Source organism: Xyrauchen texanus, chromosome 24, assembly GCF_025860055.1.
Source record: "Xyrauchen texanus isolate HMW12.3.18 chromosome 24, RBS_HiC_50CHRs, whole genome shotgun sequence".
Lineage (NCBI taxonomy): Eukaryota > Metazoa > Chordata > Actinopteri > Cypriniformes > Catostomidae > Xyrauchen > Xyrauchen texanus.
In genome coordinates this window covers 10828399-10851095 of record NC_068299.1, presented here as the reverse complement: position 1 = coordinate 10851095, position 22697 = coordinate 10828399, and the positions used below count along the sequence as shown (strand labels likewise).

At 43.3% G+C, this 22697-nt stretch overlaps 1 protein-coding gene across 1 annotated transcript in view; it reads right to left on the bottom strand.

Annotated features, from left to right (window-relative positions):
* The window catches only part of LOC127618073 (uncharacterized protein KIAA1522 homolog), a 42619-nt gene that overhangs the window by 17995 nt on the left and 1927 nt on the right, over positions 1 to 22697 (bottom strand). The window contains exon 2 of the mRNA XM_052090313.1: positions 13720 to 13964. Within this exon, the coding sequence (XP_051946273.1) occupies positions 13720 to 13957 (238 nt within the window). The 5' untranslated portion in view covers positions 13958 to 13964. The remainder of the gene's footprint in view (positions 1 to 13719; positions 13965 to 22697) is intronic.

Sequence of the window (22697 nt, the reverse complement as noted above, 5' to 3'; positions counted from 1 at the left end):
TCTTTCACCCGACCTATGAACGGAGAACAGATGTTTACTCCTGGTTAGACATTTTCATGTGTATTAGAGAGTTAGTGAGCAAATTAGCCATGTACTACCGTGGATAGTGTCCATAACATTACAGCTTGTAATTATATAAGACTCTTGAGATCAACCATTTTGTTACACATATTTAGGTACAAGCTGGCCCACGGCTGAATAGTAAACCCTTACCAAAACAATAACATTACATAGCAAGTTAGCCGAGCTCTGCCATGGACATATTGCAGACGTAAAATTATCGTTTGTAAAAATAAATCCATCTCCACACTTGATCACTATTCATGATACCAAGAATGACAAACAATCTACATAATTCTACACAATTGTAAGTAAAAGTGGGCCTACAGCTGATCAGCAAAACTATTTCAACACAATAACATTATCTAGCAGGTTAGCAGAGGCCTACAGTGTGTACACCGTAGCTACTGATAAATCCACTAATAATCAAGCATACAGTGCATCCGGAAAGTATTAACAGCGCTTCATTTTTTCCACATTTTGTTATGTTACAGCCTTATTCCAAAATGGATTAAATTCATTATTTTACAAAAAATTCTACAAACAATACCCCATAATGACAACGTGAACGAAGTTTGTTTGAAATCTTCGCAAAATTATTAAAAATAGAGAGAGAGAGAGAGAGAGAGAGAGAGAGAACTGGATCACTCATGACGTCATTTAAGTGAAGCCACTGCACCACCATATTGCTATGCCCAAACATTCCAATGTCCTTATTGACTTCATCTAATTTCTGTAAGTCATTCAATCATCGATTTTATATTGGAAATCTGCATGTACATCCCTATAACTCAAACATCATACGAATGTAATTATTTATTTATTTATAACTTTTCCTGTTTCTTGAAAGTCCAAGTGAGTTATGTGTATCTATATCAAACAGTATCCACACTTACAAACTTCATCAGCAAACAGATCAGCTGAATGTAAACAAGTTCACTGAAACTGAGGTAAGATACAAACAGACAGTTTCAGACGTACTTATTGTGATCATCAAAGTATTTGTTCAGAGTTACTTGTTTTATGTTTTCATCGAAAAGTTCCTTGTTCTCACGGTCACTTGACTAAGAGCACGCTCTCTCTCCATCTATCATACATGCAGCAACTGAGGGAGACACAAAGTTGGTTCAAATAAAACGTATACACTAGATTTAAATGCAAATTATCTTGTATTTACGACATGTATCCATGTAAGACTACAGAGAGCACATCACTATGAAAACAAGCAAATCCCTTGCATTTAAGTTGATTTAGAAATCCTGGTTTGAATTTTTTAAAGTCCCATTCAGGAGTAAGGACGTGTTGTCACTCTACACAAGCGGATATTACAGCTTGTTTAGACAAGCTTGTGGACATTATTGCCGCTTCCTTTGGTGATCACTGTGCTGCACTGGTAGACTGAACACTGGTGAATGCTCTGACATTGCGATTGGCATATATCTTCTCCCTCGTAATGAATATGAATTAAGTTAATTAAACATTAAACATGATTGTCACTAGAGGGAGAAATGCAACTGTCATAGCTGGAAATCAGAGATAATGAAATGGGGATATTTTTGCCTGTCAGTCATTGATGCTCTATGAGAGTTTGGGCATAATAAAATGGCTGCTCGAACACTTCCGGTGGCTTCAACTCCTGCTGGCAGTTTAATGTTGCTTCAGCGATCCAGTTCAATATATATATATATCAATACTAAAGAAATTCGGAGTGGTGCCATCAAGTCTAAGTTTCTTGTATCTGGCAAATCTCCAATGCCTTAAAAACAGATGTGAATGGGGGGAGAAGGACACCAACACCTCTCCTCTTTCATAAGACTGATAAGACCATTTGCTGAAGAATGTTCCCCATGGTTGCCATGGAAATTTCAGAACAAAGACATTCCGTTGTACTTCAATATAACCAACTCTCTACACTTAAAATTATTATAATAATCATCAGAAATGTTTCTGGCTTACCATGTCACAGCTTAATTTATGAACATTTGACATGGACTTTGGACGTTTCTTATTTTACTATTATACAAAAATACAGCCGTGCTTAAGATTTTACCAAAGACTGACAAATGCATCTTATGCACATGATAACCCTGACAAGTATGTTTCTCGTAATATGCGCAGGTGAGATTCTCCGTCCGGTTGTATACCGTAAAACCGGTGACCACTAAAGATCGTCATGTATGTTTATTGTTTCCCTGCCTGTCTTGTGTGTTGATTATGGGTTTTGTAGTTCTTGTCATTGTCTTTTGCTTCATTGGTTCTTGTGATTATTAGTCCCAGGTGTTCCTTGTTCTCTTACGAGAGGTTCTCTCATATTGCGTAAGCTAGCTTACGCTACGGGAAAGATTAATCTTTTCTGAGATATTGAAGCCAAAAAATTATCCTTAATTTTTGTATCCATTGTCAACGCAGTGCGGCAGCTGCAGACCTTGAGCCGGGCTAGCTAGCGAGCTCATAGGTTGCTCTGCGGCAACTGCTGCAGCCTATAGACGAGCTTGGGCGAACTCGCATCCAATGAGAGGCGTCCGCGCCCTCACTGCATCAAAGCCCGCCAAAATGGCCGTGACTTGAGTGCATATAAGCGTAGTTCGTAGGCTGGAACCCTGATTTTCATCTCTTCAGCGAAGCTCTTCGCATCGCTGACCTGGAAGCCGCGTCGCCGTTCCAGGGGCATCAAGCAAGCGTGGACAGCGCAAGAAGAAGCCGGCCGTCTCAGCCACCTTCAGCCATCCTGCGAGCTACGCCATCCGACGACGTATCCTTTTATTCAGCAAGCTAGTTCTCACGAACTATTCACAAAAGAGTACGAGCGTCTTTTTCAAGATGCCTCGCTCCACTTGCGCCTCATGTCGCGCCCTTCTCAGCACAGGAGACCGCCACATCATCTGCGCACTCTGCCTGGGACTGGGGCACGCAGAGCTCGCCCTCACTGAGGGCGGATGCGATTTCTGCGAGGAGCTACCGATGTCGACCCTGCGGGCTCAACTCGAAGCGCTCAAAGCAGAAACCGCCGCGCCGCCTTACCTTCAGCCGCGCAGGAAGAAGCGCCGCTCACAAAGGCTGCCGGAAACTGTGGTTGAAGCGACTGCCTCGCCGGAGCCTCTCCCTCGAGCATCGCTTTCACCCTCCCCGCCCACCCGGGACGCGCCTCGGGCTCGAGTGGTCACCGCCCCCTGAGCAGGCACCCAACAGACGCGACGGCTGCTTTCTTCAAAGCCATCGCCGTTCTACATCCGCGGCCCGGGCCGCTCCCTTCCTGCCGGAATTACACACGGAGTTTGCAAAGTCGTGGAACGCTCCTTTTTCAGCCAGGTCCCGTTCCCACGTCTCCACCTCTCTCGCGTCGGTGGACGGCGCCACTGAGAGAGGCTACTCCTCTATCCCCCCGGTCGAGGACTCGGTAGCAGCACACCTTTGTCCGCCCTCCGCAAGATGGTGTTCCAAGCCTGTGCTCCCGTCTAAGGCCTGCAGAGCGAATTCCGCCTATGTTGGCCGCGCCTATTCCGCCGCCGGCCAAGCCGCATCTGCTCTGCACTCAATGGCCACTGAGAGAGGCTACTCCTCCATCCCCCGGTCGAGGACTCGGTAGCAGCACACCTTTGTCCGCCCTCCGCGAGATGGCGTTCCAAGCCTGTGCTCCCGTCTAAGGCCTGCAGAGCGAATTCCGCCTATGTTGGCCGCGCCTATTCCGCCGCCGGCCAAGCCGCATCTGCTCTGCACTCAATGGCCGTTTTACAGATCCTACAAGCAGACCTTCTTCGGGAGTGGGATGAGAAAGGCAGGCACCCAAAGGCTGTTACTGATCTATGAAGCGCGACAGACCTCGCCCTTCGCGCTACCAAAGCTGCAGCCCAAGCTCTAGGGAAGTGCATGGCCTCGCTGACTGTGACCGAGAGACACTTGTGGCTAACACTAGCCGACATGGGAGAAGCAGAGCGCTCCACGTTCCTCAACGCACCGCTCTCTCCGACCGGTCTCTTCGGCTCCGCGGTGAGTGGCATTGTTGACCGCTTCTCAGAAGTCCAGAAAGCCGCCCAAGCCATGAACCTCTTCCTACCACGTCGCGCTAGCTCCTCTGCAGGCCGCTCACGTGATCAGCCTCCTGCACGAGCCTCTTCACAGCGCCCAGTTCAACAAACTCAGACTTCTCAGCGTCGACAGGGCGGCCGCCTCGATCAGCGCTCAGACAGCCACCGCGAGACCGCCACCCCCGCGGGCCTCGATCTAAGGTAACGCTGAAACCCGAGCAGCCGAAGTCTTCCTAACTGTCTTGAACAAACGACGGCTCAGTCCCGCCGCGGCGGACCACCGTCAAAGCTTCGCCCCTGTCAGTCCCCTTCTCTCAGGCTACTGCAGTGGTGAATTTAGCAGCCAACAAGCCGGTGACACTGCCCGCTTGCTCAGCACTCAAACGCCGTTTTCACGGCGACCCAAATAAATCTTGTAAAGAGCAAACATGTCTTATGTGTAGAAAATGTGCCCACAACCCAGTGTTCACCCCTACACACAAGCATAACACATCCCGTGCCCCTATCAGAGCACGCTCTCATAAAGCAGTTACGAACCGCTCGAGCGTCAGAGTCAATGAAGGCGCCCACAAATGTGTGCGCGCGCCCATTCTCTGGCCGCTCTGTCACACGACCAGCCCTATGTGTAGAAAATGTGCCCACAATCCAGTGTTCACCTCTACACACAAGCACTGCATGTCTCGTGTCCCCACCAGAGCACGCTCACATAAAGCGGTTACGAACCGCTCGAGCGCTAGAGTCAATAAATGCGCCCACGAATACGTGCGCGCGCCCATTCTCTGCCCGCTCTGCTACACGGCCAGCAAACAATATGCTTGTGCATCACGTAACAGATGTGACTCTTTCCCCATTCATTCCAATCTGGAAGTCACTCACAAAACAGCCTGTTCATGCTGTCTGCGAGCAATCATGCATAAACACACTAAACACGCTCACACATTTTGTTCAGCGCTCTGTGTGCGGCAATCAGAGCAAATTGGCCATTCACCCTCTAGCGTTACGCTTCAAAGCGTGGGAAGCTATTCCAGGGATATCCAAGAGGGTGTTAAGCACAATACAACAGGGCTATTTGCTACAGTTCGATCGCCGCCCTCCTCGCTTCAGAGCGCGGCTCGAAACCACTGTGAACACGGAAGCAGCGTGCATGCTTCCTTCAGAAATAGCAAGCCTTCTGTGCAAAAGGGCCATAGAGAAAGTGCCACCCTCTCTGAGCGAGTCGGGGCTTTACAGCCGTTATTTTCTTGTTCCCAAGAAAGACGGCGGCCTCAGACCCATATTAGATCTCAGGGTTTTGAACAAGGTGCTTGCAAAAAGACCGTTCAAAATGCTTACAATCAGGAAACTCCTCGCGCATGTGCGCCAGGGGGACTGGTTTATTTCTCTCGATCTGAAAGATGCCTACTTTCAGATTCAGATAAATCCCCATCACAGGCCATTCTTGAGATTCGCCTTCCAGGGCCAGGTTTATCAATACACCGTCCTTCCGTTCGGCCTGTCCATAGCACCCCGTACTTTCACGAAGTGCATGGATGCGGCGCTCGCACCCCTGCGGAGTCAGGGTTTGCGAATTTTGAACTATTTGGACGACTGGCTGATTATGGCACAGTCACATATGGAGCTTCTGTCTCACAGAGCAGTTCTCCTCAGCCATCTGAACAGTTTGGGTCTTGCAGTCAATTGGACCAAGAGCTCACTACAGCCCAGTCAGACAATTTCCTTCCTTGGAATAGAACTAGACTCCGTGGCAATGACGGCTCGCTTATCTACACAGCCAGCGCCGTGTTCAGCGACTAGCCGCATCTTTTCAGATGAACAGCCTCACGCCTCTGAAGAAATTCCAGAGAGTGCTAGGTTACATGGCCTCAGCCGCAGCAGTACTTCAGCTGGGTTTACTGCACATGCGCCCGCTTCAGCATTGGCTAAACACCCACGCATCTCGCCGGGCTTGGGCCACAGGCCGCCAGCCCATCAAGGTGACTCAGACCTGTATTTCAGCTCTGCAGCCCTGGACAGTGGCCGAATGGTATCAGCGGGGAGTGACAATGGGAGCTGTATCTCGCCGAAAAGTCATCTCGACAGACGCGTCCAACACGGGTTGGGGCGCGGTCTGCGAGGGCTCTCCGGTTTTCGGCCTATGGTCAGTTCAGGAAAAGCTCCTTCACATAAATTGTCTGGAAATGATAGCGGTCGAGTACGCGTTCGTGCGCTTTCTCCCAGTCATTCAGGGTCACCACGTCCCAGGACTGGCCCAGACGCCCGCTTTACGCCTTCCCTCCCGTCTCGCTATTGCCACAGGTAATGCAGAGGATCAGGGAAACGCGTCACTCGGTGCTCCTCATAGCCCCGCGTTGGGAGAATCAGACATGGTTCCCGGCGCTTACGCAGCGGTCACTGACAGCGCCGTGGCCCATCCCAGTGAGAGCAGATTTCCTCTCTCAAGCTCGCGGCACAATCTGGCATCCCCACCCAGAGCGCTGGGCGCTGCATGCGTGGGTGATCAAAGACTACCCGTCGCTCTGCCAGAAGGAGTAATAAACACCATCATACACGCTAGAGCCCATTCCACGAGAAGACTCTATGGTCTCAAAATGGTCTGTGTTCTCAAAATGGTGCACCGACAGAGACCTGGACCCACGGACATGTGGGGTGTCGTCGCTGCTCGTATTTCTACAAGAGCTGCTGGATAAGGGCAGATCCCCATCCACGCTCAAAGTGTATGTGGCGGCCGTTGCAGCGTTCGCTGAACCCCTGCACGGCCAGTCATGGGATAAAAACGAGCTGGTCATCCGCTTCCTCAGGGGAGCTAGAAGGATGAACCCCCGCGCCCCCCATCGGTTCCTATCTGGGATCTTTCTATAGTTCTCGAAACTATGAAAGCCCCCTTTCGAACCACTTCAATCCGTGGATTTGAAATACCTTTCACTCAAAACCGTTTTTCTGACTGCCCTGTCATCAGTCAAACGTGTGGGAGACCTTCACGCGCTGTCTGTCAGCGCTGCGTGTCTTGAGTTTGGACCAAGTGACTCCAAGGTCATTTTAAAGCCTAGACACGGCTATGTTCCCAAGGTGATCGGTACTCCTTTCAGAGCACAGGTCATTTCCCTATCGGCGCTGCCAGCACCCGATAGCGAACATAACGCCAATCTCCTTTGCCCGGTCAGAGCACTGAGACTGTATACTGCGCGCTCCGCCGCTTTCAGACGCTCTGAGCAGCTTTTCGTTTCGTTCGGAGGGCGCACCAAAGGTCTCGCCGCCTCGAAACAGACACTATCTAGATGGATAGTGGACGCTATTGCTGCTGCATACGCGTCAAAAGACCTGCCATGCCCGTTGGGCATTAGGGCTCACTCCACTAGAGGCATGGCATCCTCGTGGGCATGGTCCAGCGGGATTTTCATTCACGACATATGTGTGGCAGCGGGATGGACTTCCCCTCCACCTTTGTCAGATTTTACAATATGGAAGTGCCCGCTCTGCAGGCAAAACTACTAGCGGTTTAATCACGCTACAGCTCCCCTGGTGAGCTGCACTGATGGGACACATTCCACACAGACCGGCACCGCCGCTCTGTCGTTCCCTTCCCACTATGTGCTTATGTATTACACAATCAATGACCAGCATTCTTGCCGGCCAAATATTATTTCCCCACTCATAAGGGCTCCCCGGGTCCCCCTTAATTCCCTGGGGCTCATACAGTGGATGCTTGGCAGACGGCGTTGACAATGGGTTCCCGTAGCGTAAGCTAGCTTACGCAATACGAGAGAACCTCTCATAAGAGAACATATCGGTTACCTAACGTAAACTCGGTTCTCTCTAGATGAGGGAACGAGTATTGCGTAGCCGGCCGTGCTCGCGCCACGAGCGACTTTTCGCTTCAGTCAATGAAAACCAGGGTTCCAGCCTACGAACTACGCTTATATGCACTCAAGTCACGCCCATTTTGGCGGGCTTTGATGCAGTGAGCGCGCGGACGCCTCTCATTGGATGCGAGTTCACCCAAGCTCGTCTATAGGCTGCAGCAGTTGAGCTCGCTAGCTAGCCCGCTCAAGGTCTGCAGCTGCCGCACTGCGTTGACAATGGATACAAAAATTAAGGATAATTTTTTGGCTTCAATATCTCAGAAAAGATGAATCTTTCCCGTAGCGTAAGCTAGCTTACGCAATACTCGTTCCCTCATCTAGAGAGAACTGAGGTTACGTTGTTTACCCCTTGTGTATTTAATGCCTTGGTTTTCTTGTGTTCTTTGTCAGTTGTTTTCCATTCATGGATGTAACGGTTTGTTCTATTTTTGTGTTTTGAGTTTCTTTATGTTTATTTATCTTTTATTAAAAAGCCTGAATCTGGGGGGCTGGGTAGCTAAGCAAGTAAAGATGCTGACTACCACCCCTGGAGTCACGAGTTTGAATCCAGGGCGTGCTGAGTGACTCCAGACAGGTCTCCTAAACAACCATATTGGCCCGGTTGCTAGGGAGGGTACAGTCACATGCGGTTAACTCCTCATAATGTGTGGTTCTTGCTCTCGGTACGGCGCATGGCGAGTTGTGCGTGGATGCTGCGGAGAATAGCGTGAAGCCTCCATACCTGCTATGTATCCACGGTAATGCGCTCAACATGCCACGTGATAAGTGGAGGCAAATGAGATTCGTCCTCCGCCACCCGGATTGAGTCACTACGCCAACAGGAGGATTTAGAGTGCATTGGGCATTCCAAATTGGGGAGAAAAGGGGAGAAGAAAAGCCTGCATCTAGATCCTTTTTCTCTTCCTTTATTCCTGCAACCATTACAGAACAACTGAACAATGCCATGGATCTAGCAGCTTTAAAACTCATATCTCTTCAACAGGGAACTGATTCCATGTGGAGTTTGTGTGCTTACCAACATGCCAAATTGGGGTGACACTGTGTTTAAGGACATCTTCCATTTTGGCGTCAATGAGCCCATCAAGTCGGGGTTGCCAGGAACTTACCACGCACCCAATTGAGAGAGAGAGAACCACTAATCACGACCACGAGTATGTTAGCCAACCCTGGGGGGTGAATTTCTACAGCTGAATTTCTGTAAAGTTGCTTTGGAACAATGTGTTTTGGAAAAAGCACAAATAAAAAACTATACCAAAAAATTATTTGACTTATGTTACAATGTTTTTTCTACTTTGGCAACAAAATCTCTATGTTCTCTCTTCGCCCTGTCAAACAAACAAGTGATAGCCAGTGCTGATGCATTTTACCAATCAGAAATAAGCATCATTCTGATTCAATGTAATGGCCAGCATTGTCCAATCACTGCCAACCATGTTAAAATAAAATGTAGCATCATAAATTCACGTCTGATTACCATTGGCAGATGTCTGCCAACCATGTTGAGTGGCCTAATATCGTCTGCAGCCTGAAACTGAACTTTTGGATCGATGTTAGGGCTGTATGCAGCTGTATAGGATGGTCCATTGCTCCCAATTTAATGAATGACTTAACTTCCAGTGTGCTGTCTGTCTGCACTTGTCTCAAAACAGTTTGAAATGCACATCATTTTCATCCTAACTGCATATAAAGCCCCTAAAACCTAAATTTTTCAGTTTTTGGATGACCCATTTTGAATCAACCCATTGATTCTCAATGTGATAATGCACAATATAAGCTTTCTAAGGAAAAACAGCACCAAAGTACAAAATTAAGTAAATTGTGTTTAGCAGTGTGGTGTTTTGAAATAAATTGCTCAAATTAAAAAAAATGACATAATGGATGAAACTACAGACTAATTTTTAGACTCAAACAGGTTTCAATGTAAAAACTTATTTAGGTTTCTTACCAAATTTAGTTTTGTTGGCGTTTCTCCCAAAGACAAACTCTGCTGTGTTTGGCGCCATGTTATTTTGTCACATTACGTTGAAAGTTTAAACCTTTACTGACAGCCCAGATTCATTATTAAAAGGTCACTCTGAATCTAGCACATATCTGGTATGGTTTCTAAATCACAGAAACTGGAAACTAAGAAATTAACCATAAAAAACCAGTTTCCCAACTTTAAATTTTTTCATTGTGTCAAAATCTCCAGGGCAAACTCAGGAAGGTATGGAATCCTGCACAAACACACCCATTCATTACAATAAACACACACATAAACTACTATCAGTCTTTGTCTCAAAACCTCATAGACACTGTGTTCAGAAAGGGTGTTAAGGAATGACTGGCATTTCTCATGATGTGTAGAAAAATACAGTCAGACAAAAGGTTGTGACTGTGGTTAACCCTTGGCAAGTGTGTCAAGTTGTCAAAACCACTGGAAAAGCTGTATGTGTGTGTGTCAGTGGAACAGTGGAACATTTTATGGGAAGCAGGTTTAAGGTAACAGTTCTTTGTTCGAACTGAACTGACAACATCCCACAGGAAGTTTTCACATCACAAGGTCTGGGATACAGGATACAAAACACAATATTATGTGAGTTTGTTCTCAATAACTATGACCTTCTTATTTGTGGTTCAAGCATCACTATTGCTATAATTAAACTTCAATATGTAACTTGCCCTGCACCATTGGTGCAACAGACATAAAAGATCCCTCAAATCTTCTGACTTGGAGTATGTGCAATTACTTTTCAAAGAAATCAGACTTGCAGTTTCCACCTGGTGGAGGATAAAAAACTAACAAAAACATCTAACAGACTCGCACTGGAGGAGGAAACCAACCTGTAAATTATTACGTAAATTATCAGCCACTAAAAAAAGATAACGATTCCAATACTGGATGTGCCAGATCTGGTTCAAGCTTGTTCCACAACAAAATAAGCCATGGACCTGAGTCATATCTAGAGACCAGAATATAATAGAATTCAGTGTGGGCACATTTGATCTGGCCCAGTAATCAACCACCCAGAACACCTTAGAAACCACATAGCAATGCCCTATCAACCACCCTAAACTTCCTAGCATTGTGGCTGCAATTTTGCACTGGGAAGGCACCACTCATGTAAAAACAAATATTGTTGTTATCATCCAGCTCACAAGACACAAGTCCAGACCAAGCTCAGCAATATACTCAGACAAACTAATCAATTTATCAGTACTCTTACAAAGACTAAACATCATCTGTCTCCATATCGGAGGGAGTAGCACTAGATAGTATTATCAAATTACCAAACAAACTAAGATTTTCTTTGAAGTGACGCATTCTCACATCACACACACTCAAAGCATGAGATGATGAAATAACCATGCTAGATTACGAAAGGCTGCACGCTTTCCTTTGGCGTACTTGGAGCAGCTTTGATTTTATCTAAAGCAAAGTCTGCATGCAACACAGGATTAAGACCAGTGTTTCATTCCACTGGGGTGAATTTACTAAACAGTTGCACCACTTTTGCAAGTGGTCTTTCAGAAATGACATATTGATGTTGCAGAAATTACCTTTAATTAAAATACCTCCTTCTGCTATGTACTGTATTTTCTCAAAGTCTTGAGCTGCAGGTAGTGACCACTCCCTCAGGAGCATCACATAAAAGCTGTTTATATTTTGTGGTTATACAATATATAGATTATTATGAAGGCTGCGGTCTGTTGTGTCAACCCAGTTTGTGCTTCAGTGGGTTCATGCTTCAATAAATGGGTGGAGTTGACATGTGGTCTCTCAAAGGTCTCTCTGCTATTATAGATCATGTGGAACCTTCACATTCATCTGAAGCTACACCACAAATGTATTGTTATAAATGGAAGTAAACAGCAACACACCTTTACATAAACCCTTGAGACTCAACAAAGCAAGCACTTAAAGAGACCTTGGCAGTGGGAACATTTTATGTTCCTGATCTGTTTGAATTCTGTCTTGGAAAACATTTGACTTGGTGATAAACTTTAGATAAACATGTCATAAGCTACTCTCAGCACACACATACAAGAATACATGGTGTTTAGGAGACATAAATCAAGAAGGTTAAGGGTAATTTGACGTGTAAGCCATTTTTGGCTCAATGCACTTTTATATTGCTACCAAAGCCAACAACTCTAAACAGCACTACTTGTGTAACCTGTTAGTAAAGAAGGTGATGGACAAGTTATGAAAACAAATAGTTGAAAATAAATGACTTTTACTGATTGTAATGGGATTGATCTACTAATTACTCTGTCTGAAGTAAATATATGAATTGCTACTTCACTTAAGAATTAACTTTAAAAACCAATATAAAACCTGCACAATTTATGATTTAAGTCACATGAAAACTCAGGTTACGTTCTAGCCTTGTGCATGAATCTCTCATTATTTTAATGTAATATCGCTATCTGCAAGTGTAAAACATTTAAACATTACAGTCAATGCAATTTTCATTCTGCAAAAGTATGTCCTAACATTAAGCAAGCATTAAAATGGTAGTTTCACTATTAAACATTATATAGCATTGTAGCCAAATAAAAGGGAGGGCTAATATTTGATTGAAACAATTTTCACTGTTGGAAAGTAAATGTAATGCAAGTAACTATATTTTATGAGCACTCACTGTAGATGTGCTTATTCAAACTGATGTCATTGCTCACACCTCTACATTCATTCCCAACACGTACAGGGCACAAGATCCCTTTCAAAAACAAAGCTACACTTCCCTTTTCTTTATTTTCCTTGACACATAAAGGACATTATTCTTATCAATCGCACGCTTTAAAAACCAGTTTACAGTATGACTAATTCAAAACATAACAGTTTTCCTTGATAAGGAAAAGACGTAAGCCCACCAGTAAACAAAAACACGTAATCAGAAGAATGTAAGCCATATAAGGGATATTAAAAATCTCTGTTACTAGAAAACTTGCATAACTCTCTTTCACGAAAACATGTCCAGGTCACATTTTTTAAATCAAAAGAGACATTATTAAAGAAATTACTGATTATTTCTTACATGATCTAAGAAAATTACATGAACAGCATTTTTAGGACCCTTAAAGGAGTAGTTCACTCCTTTAAAACATTAAAAAAAAAAACATTTACTCAGCCTTATAGCCTCTCAAACTTATATGACTTTCTTTCTTCAGCCGAATTCAAACAATGATGATTTGATGGAGATACCGTATGAGGTGTTTTTGTCTGTATAATGCAAGTCAACAGGGTTGAACACACTTAAGCTCCTAAAAAAAGACATGAAGACAGCATAAAGGTAATCCATTAAACTCAAGTGGTTTAATCTAAGTCTTCTGGGTTTTGGGTGAGAAACGGATCAAAATGTAACTGCAGTCTCCTTGGCGCATTCATAATTTGTACATGTAATCTTGAACCTTTATGCTGACATTGTATTTTTTTTGGAGCTCGAAAGTGTTGGACACCATTGACTTGAACACCTCATATCTCTATCAAAAGTTCTGCAAAAGAGTTCTGCAAAAGTAAGAAAGTTGTGTATTTGAAATAGCATAAAGGTGAGTAAATGATGAGAGAATTATAATTTTAGGGTTAACTATTCCTTTAAGATATCTTTGCATTGTGCCATTATTATCATGACTCACACGGACACAACATTTTACTTTTAAGGTTTTAGTTTTTCCCACTATTCTAGGCTGATTCTCATTATTGTACAGTAGTATATTTTTTACTGTATAACCTCAACATCACTGACAGGTTTTCGGTGATTGACCCCTTCAGGTTTTTCCAAAAGTATTACCTGTGTTAAGTGTAGATTTTGGTAACTCTACAGGTGATCCATGTGCGAGCAGGTCTCCACGTTTTACTGACGTGTGTCGGCGAGTTTTTCTGCGCTGGCTCTTTAACCACTTGAACGCGCGGCTGAAGGATCCAGCCCGTCGCCTGCCACGTTTTCCCCTGCCCCCCTGCCGCTCAGTGAACACCTGCAGCATATCTGGAGGAACCAGGTCCCCCACAGACTCACGACCAGATGACATCACCCACCTGCCACAAAACAGAAATAATATTTGTTTTTATTTTTTAGCCTGTTTTATAAGACAGGCTTGGATGTTGAGGAAGTATGGAAATACATACATACAAATGTATTTCATCCTTTATTTCAACTTTATTATCAATGTTTACAGACAAATGATTCCTATGTTCTAGCCAAGTTGCTCAGGGCCTGTAATCACAAAAAAATCTTAAGGCTAAAAGTAGCTCCTACACCCACAACAACTTAGAAGTTACCCTGAGGACTGAGTGAATCGCAAACATTCCAAAGCATAGCTGTTGTCATCAATCTATGTCACAATTGACTAAATGTATTTGAATATTATTATGCCATTGACAAATATTATTATGCCATTGACGCTATTGAGGGTGTTTTCATCATTATAAATTTAGTTAGGGATGCAATTACTTTGACCACAAACCGAAATAAAACTATTACATTGGAGATAAAGGTTGACAACTGTGCTCCCTGGCCACCTGCAAATATACATATTGTATGTACACATTTACATTTATGCATTTGGCAGATGCTTTTATCCAAAGCGACTTACAGTGCAATTATTACAGGGACAATCCCCCCCAGAGCAACCTGGAGTTAAGTGCCTTGCTCAAGGACACAATGGTGGTGGCCGTGGGGTTAGAACCAGCAACCATCTGATTAACAGCCCAGTGCTTTAGCCACTACGCCACCACCACTCCACCACGTACGTACGTACACGTACACACACACACACGTACACGTACACACACACACACGTACACGTACACACACACACACACACACACACACACACACAGTGTTTCCATGTTTTATGGGTACTTTCCATAGACATAATGGTTTTTATACTGTACAAACTTTATATTCTATCCCCTAAACCTAACCCTACCCCTAAACCTAACCCTCACAGAAAACTTTCTGCATTTTTACATTTTCAAAAAACATAATTTATTATGATTTATAAGCTGTTTTCCTCATGGGGACCGACAAAATGTCCCCACAAGGTCAAACATTTCGGGTTTACTATCCTTATGGGGACATTTGGTCCCCACAAAGTGATAAATACACGCTCACACACACACACACACACACACACACACACACACACACACACACACACGCACACACGATGTGTAAAACATTTAAACACAGGCATAATATGTAGAATAAACACACCCAGCAGATGTATTTACTCAGGGAGGTAATTTACCTGATTAATAGAGGCACACACATTTAAAAAGGACAAACTTCACATGAACAAAGTAAACATCAGCTTGAAAATAATGCTGCTTAAAATTATAAACAGCTGTGTTCCTTTGAGGGAAAGATAGACAAATAGCTATTTAGACAGACACAGGCAGATCGAGAGAGAGAGAGAGAGACAGAGAGAGAGCGACAGAGAGAAAGGTTTGAGAAAAGGGGTGTTGAAGCAATATTAATAACAGAGCATCAGACCGCTACTGTATACACATGCGCTCTTTGTCACACTTGCACAATGTTTAAAAAAAGAAAAAATATATTATATATTGTCATTATATTCATTGTCACATGGCGGCACATTCAGTACTTTAGCAGGTCACTGTACCAATCAGATCGCAGCATGCTGACTCACTTCATCACCATGGAAATACACAGAAACAAACAGAGTACAACCGACATGCAGAGGTGCCACCACAAAGTTTCTACACTCTTCATAATAATTACATCAGTCTTATCCAGGATTAAAGTTATAAAACACAGAAACCCTCAAGTACAGACAGTCCTGCTGTTCTCTGCCAGTTGCAAGCGATTCATTTGCATGTAGTTGCATAATATTAATAATTATAATAAAAGATGCTAGGAATGCATTTGCATCACAGGTCTGTTTTGTTTGGATTTTTACCTGTGGTATAATTCTCACACATACACAAGCACCATACATGCAGTTATACTGTACATTCCCACAAAGAAATCTCTCACCGCCATTCTACACCTGTAGAGGTGTGTTAGTGTCACGCATGAACAGTTTCAGGGTGGATTCAAATGCTTAAAAAAACACTGTAACAATTAGACTGTTTCCATATAAAACCCTAAAAAAAGTGTATGAGCACATGCACAACCACGCACAAATAACGTAACACTCATAACACAATTGTCCAACACCAATAATGGGGAGAATCAAACAATGCCATTGTTTACATTTCTTAGTAAAGAAACTTTTTCTTACTTTTTCTAAAAGGTGGTTTTGAACTCTATACTGACACCCATCATCCTATATACTGGACTTTTTAAGTCCTGCCGCTTTACACCGAATATGTTTGTTCATCTTTTTTTTGTTACTTTTAATCTGTGTTTTTCTCAGTCTAATAATACACACATCCATACAATGGCCATTCTTGTGTTCAATCCAAACAAATTTTCATACGTTGTTGCACGCTGGACTATGAATGGGCAGCCGCATCTCACAAGCTCCCTGCCAGCTGAACACTCCCTTCTGCTCACACTTGCCATTTGCACCATATATCAGTGATCTGCTTTGTTTCATCAGTCCAGCGGGAAAATTTTATATTTCTACTTGTACTTATTTTGTTTGGAATGTCTGGTGGATCACACTCCTGTTGTTAAATACCATTCTATCACACTGGGCTACAATGTGCTGCCAACATGGCAGTGCCCATGAGGAGGCGACCCTCTCCTGCTGCCAGTTTTAAATTTGTATTGGTTTATTATTAAAACGTTGATCGAACTGCCAAGAGTTAAGGCTTTTTTTCTTTTCTTTTTTTTAACAAAAAAATACTTTGCAGACTTTGATGAGGCTGTCTATAGTCATGTCTTGTCCGCATGACAGAAGAAGAATGGCAAAGATGAAGATGATGTGTGCTTAATGTATTCTGCATACACCGTGATAGTGTGTTAAATTACCAAACGTCAACAAGCACTTTTTGATTTGCTTGTCACCTTTTTTTCCATCCCAAACTACAATTACATCAGTGATCGTCAGGAAAGTACATTCGGCTGACATCACCACGCCAGAGAAACATTAGGCTATGTTACGTAGGCTACTATGTTTACGCAACATGATCACACTTGAAGTCGGCATGATGTATCTGATAGCTTCGTTACCCTAGGCTCAGCGGCTACATGCCAACATGCAGCATTCTTATCAGACATGTTTGCAGTGGTTTCAATGTGTTTACCTTTCCACCTGGCATGATTGGGGTTCAAAGGGTTCACAGCCAGGCAGTTACCACATCTGAATAATCAATGACGAGCATGACTAGGGGGTTTAACTTTTTCCTCTAACATTACTTTTTACTCTACTAACTGTAAAGGTTTGGATTTGGGTTGGGGGATAAAATCTATAAATATATGCTTTTCTCTTCATTGTATAACGTCCTATAAAGCTGAAAACAACTTGCATCTCTACTAGCTTTTGGCGAACTTTCCTGGACAAAAATGGAGCTCACATGTGCCCATATGTCCTACAACACTTACCGCTTTGGCCACTTGGGACAGTGTTTCGAAATTTCGATCAGCGTATACAGATTTTGATTTTGAAAGAAAGTTTGGTCTACTCTTTCCGATTTCACTATGAGATCAGGCTGGTTTACGGACCATGTTATGATTTAATTTCAAATAAACAAATAGGTCCAAATGTCAGAAATATCCCACAATCCACAACATGAACTTTTAATGGACACAAATATGTAAACAAGTTATATATATGGTATACAAGTTAGAACTAACAGGAATTCATTAACAGTAATTAAACAATTCAAATATTCATACTAAACATAGCCTAAATGTATTAAAATACACTTAAAAATGAATATTTTAACAGGTATTAACATAAACTATAAATGAAACGATTAATCGTTAATTTCCACAACAATCAATTATGAAAATGTCTGAAAACTGGCATTCCTATATGCAGTAACTTTCACGCAAGTATTCTATTCCAAACTTAGCCATGCTCTATAAAGGCGCAGTCACACTACAGTCCGCTCTCTGTTCATATCCATTCCTTCACATGTGCACATAGCAGAGCAGAAACAAATGCACATGGGATGAAGTTTTAAATTTTACTGTGCACTGAATTTTAGTGAACACTGACCTGCAAATTTGTGACATGCCGTTTGGTCATGAGACTTGCAAGAACCAATTAGACTTTGTTACCAACCATCCATCCATCCATCTTCAACCGCTTATCCGAAGTCGGGTCGCGGGGGCAGCTGCTCCAGCAGGGGGCCCCAAACTTCCCTATCCCGAGCTACATTAAACAGCTCTGACTGGGGGACCTCAAGGCGTTCCCAGGCCAGTGTGGAGATGTAATCTCTCCACCTAACCCTGGGTCTTCCCCGAGGCCTCCTCCCAGCTGGACGTGCCTGAAACGCCTCCCTAGGAAGGCGGCCAGGGAGCATCCTTACCAGGTGCCCAAACCACCTCAACTGACTCCTTTCGACGCAAAGGAGCAGCGGCTCTACTCCGAGCTCCTCATGGATGACTGAGCTCCTCACCCTATCTCTAAGGGAGAAGCCCGCCACCCTTCTGAGGAAGCCCAATTCGGCCGCTTGTACTCGTGACCTAGTTCTTTCGATCATGACCCAGCATTCATGACCATAGGTGAGGGTAGGAACAAAAATTGACCGGTAGATTGAGAGCTTTGCCTTCCGTTTCAGCTCTCTTTTCGTGACAACGGTGCGATAGAGTGAGTGCAATACCGCCCCCGCTGCCCCGCTTCTCTGGCCAACCTCCTGCTCCATTGTCCTCTTACTCATGAACAAGACCCCGAGGTACTTGAACTCCTTCACTTGGGGCAATACCTCCTTCCCTACCTGGAATACGCACTCCATCGGTTTCCTGCTGAGAACCATGGCAATATACAATATATTTAATTTCAGTGCTGTTCATCGATAGAGTGACAAACTACTTAGATTATGGTCTGTTCATCATAAAAAGTGATTGTATGCCTTCAGAAGACTTAGGATAGGAAGCACAAGTCACAAGGACTACTTTCATTAAACTTTTGGATGCTTTATTTAGCAAAAAATTGAGACACTATGTGCTGCCATTGTACTGAATTCAGCCAATAAAATTCATTCATTTCCTTCTGTGTTTTCGCATGTCACATGGATTTGGGGACTCTATATAGGTTTGCAGGTAAAATATGATACTATTTTAATTTTTGTGAGAACTATCACTTTAAATGTGTTGGGTGTGCGCAAAAGCACCTGGCTTAGCACACCTGCACGCACTGCAGCAGAGGTGATAACAAGAAGGAAAGGGTGTGTGGTCATGTGGGTTACAGGAAATGGAGGTAAATCTGGGAGGTATAGCGCCTGAGGGATGTTAACCAGGAAAACTGTGTTTGTGTTCACTAACACGCATACAGAATTGAAACATGGTGGCCTTATCGCTAGACTGCAGTTTTTTTGATTATGTTATAGTTTTTTCATGGTATGGTGCTCACCAGGTGGATTTCAAAGACTGGAATTTGTATTCTCTCACACACATCTCCTGCAGAGGGGTTTTCCGGTCTAAGAGATGAGACATTCATTCATGAGCAAAAAAGGAGATGTTTAGGCAGAATGTTAGGGACAGACACCTCAAGCCCAAAGTACACTTCGGTCAGATACAAATGTGGAGTGTCTGCGCACAGGATGCGTGACACAAATCTCGTCATCAGCAGAGTGCTTGAGCACTGAATGCGCACAGCCCAATTTTTCTAACCACGTGTCTTTGAACGTCGAGAATATACATGCACCTGGATTTATTTGTGCTAATTAGTGGGTCCACAAGTTGGCAAGACTCACATTTTAAATGTTTTAATCATGAAGAAGATGTAATCACCAGTCAACAACAGTAGACGAAGTTAAAACATCAACAGTGAATGTGACGTCAAGAACATGTGTGTGGGGCGGTCTGGAGATCCCTGCGTTTGTATAACTTCAGTTTAAAGGTATATAAAGACATCTTCATGGGTCTAAACTCCTGAAGAAAAATAGCAGTCATAGTCTGCATGCGCCAAACTCCTGTGTACACTGTCAAATTGACAGGCTCACTCTGGACTATAGGGCGATGCAGAGCATTCGATTCAAAATCAAAGCATATTTTGGGCTTCAGCCACCATTCACTTTAAGTGTATGGGGAAAAAAAAAAGAGCAATGCCAACATTCTTTAAAACATCTCCAGAAGTTTTGGAATGACATGAGAGTAAATAATGACCAGATTTGAATTGTTAAACTAACTAACTCCTCTCTTTCGAAGCCAAAACCGAAGGAATTTCGGGTTAAGGAATTAGTATGAATTCCATAAATGTTCAGGGGAAAGTGGATCAGCTTGATGAGGGACGGGATGGGGTGGGGGGGCTGAGAAATTATTCTAAAAATCTTCATTTGAGTTCAGCAGATGAAAGAAAGTCATAGACATCTGGGATTGCATGAGGTGGTGAGTGGTTTTTGGGTGAACTATTCCTTAAAGGTATCATCCATAGGCACTCTCACACATTTTATAAACAACTTATCACCATGCCGACCACGTGGCTGTTCAGATATGTGCAAAACACCACATACATGTAAACATCAAAACAGTGTGTGATGGATTTAGACCATGTATATGCCCATGAATGAATGGAACTAAAGGGACACTTAATTAAATCAGTCAGCCACATGATTTCCTACAGTGGAGCAGTGATAGGGCTTCTCCCACCTCAAGAACACATACACACCTTATGGGGGGTGCTGATAGCTGACATGCTAATTGCACGTTAGCATTCCGAATGGGAGTGTCTGCCTTCCCTCACAGCTACTATTACAGTTCATTAGCACAATAACACAACACACCGACAGACACAAAACATAGGAACTTGAGAAGACCACCTGATGTATGATATCTGTGTGACGTGAAATAAATACAAGACAGAACAGTTTTTTTTATAAAGATGAAATATAATCATTATCTCATTTCCAAACTTCAAGAGTGTGTGCTGACTATTGTATTAGACTGCAGTCTTATTTCATCCTTTAAAAGTACCGCACCTTTGACATTTTCATGTAATCCGTGCCTGTATGTGTGTTTCAGAGCTTTGTGGCAGCTTGTTGAGAGCAGGAGTAGCATTCCTCAAGACTGATAATTGTATAATTCCTGTGGGTTCCTCCCCCAGCTCCACCTCTCCTTCCATCATTGTCCTCTTTCTCTCATCGTGTTTTTTTCCATCCTTATTCAACTGTTCTTCCTTCACATTCCAAAGTTTTTCAATTATATTTTTGGAGGTCCACAGGCCCAAACACAAAGCATTTTACCAATTCTCGTCATCAGCAGAGTGCTCGAGCACTGAACGCATGCATACGATTTTTCTAACCGCACGTCTTTGAAAACGCAGAATGCTCATGCGCCTGGAATTATTTACACTAATTAGTGTGTCCAAAATGTACCAATTGTGGTCACAATGATGCACTAGATGTAATCGCCACTAAACAACTGGAGACGATGGTAAGAACTTCAACAGTGGATGTGCACATCAAGAGCGTGTGTGTGATGAGGTCAGGAGATACCTGCATTTGTATAACTTAACTGAAGGACTATAAAGATATTTTTATGGGTCTAAACTCCTGAAGCGAAATAGTTCAGTCTCTCGTACATTCGTTGCATGCATGTGCCAACTGCCTGTGTATGCGCGCACTTTCAAATGGAATATACTTTGACAGGCTCACGTTCAACCGTACGTAAACGCTGAGCGTTTGAGTCAAAATTGAAGTATACTTTGGGCTTTACTCAATCACCTTATCACCTTGAAACAGTCCAGAACTGTATAAATCTATAATATCCATCCAGTCCCGAACGGTCTCATTTTGTAATCTCCAAACCATTCAGAGATGTCTCACTCAGTCATCTCCATATAATCCAGATCTGTTTTACATACTTCCATACAAAATCTGTTTTACTCGATCATCTGTTTCCAATCCAAAACTGTCTCGACCTCGGATTTCCAGCCATCCAGAGCGGTCTCACTCTATCCTCACCATACAATTCAGGAATGCCTCACTTTCATTATCTGGCTCACTCAACCACTCCCATATAATTCAGAAATCTCTCACTTTTAGTGCCTGTCTCATGACACTATCCTCATCCACACCAAAATTGTTGCACTATCAATTAGTCTCGCAGTTCCCAGGACTGACTATTTAATGATCAAGTAGCAGATCAGCCTGTTTTATCATGTATTTGTGATTAAAGATTTAAGCTACTTGAGCCCTGAGCTAATATAATCTTCCACAAAATACGTACCAATGTGATAAACACTTCCAGCTGTTGATCAAAAAGCATAGGGGTGGTAGCACAGTGGTTAATGTTTTGTGGTGCCAGCCGAGTTTGCATCCCACGGTTACTGAAGGTTTATTTACAAGCCATGGTGCCCTGGAGCAAAACCAGCCCATTGTCAGTCACTTTGCTTCATATAGACTGCCAAATAAAACCAGTTTTAACTTCCCAGAATAAAACATTTTGCAGCGTGGGAAAACCTTCATAGTCAACATGAAGCCTTAAGAGAAATCTTCTGAGCCATTCTGTGAGCAATATGAAGCGTGAGGTTTATAGGTTCAATGGATGAATGATGGGGAAAAAAATACAAATATGGGACCTTGATTTAGCTCATTGAAAAATATAATTCTGTCCTTTAAAATCTTACCCTTTGAAAGGGATTGTTCACACAAAAATGAAAATTCTCTCACCCTCGTGTCATTCCAGATGTG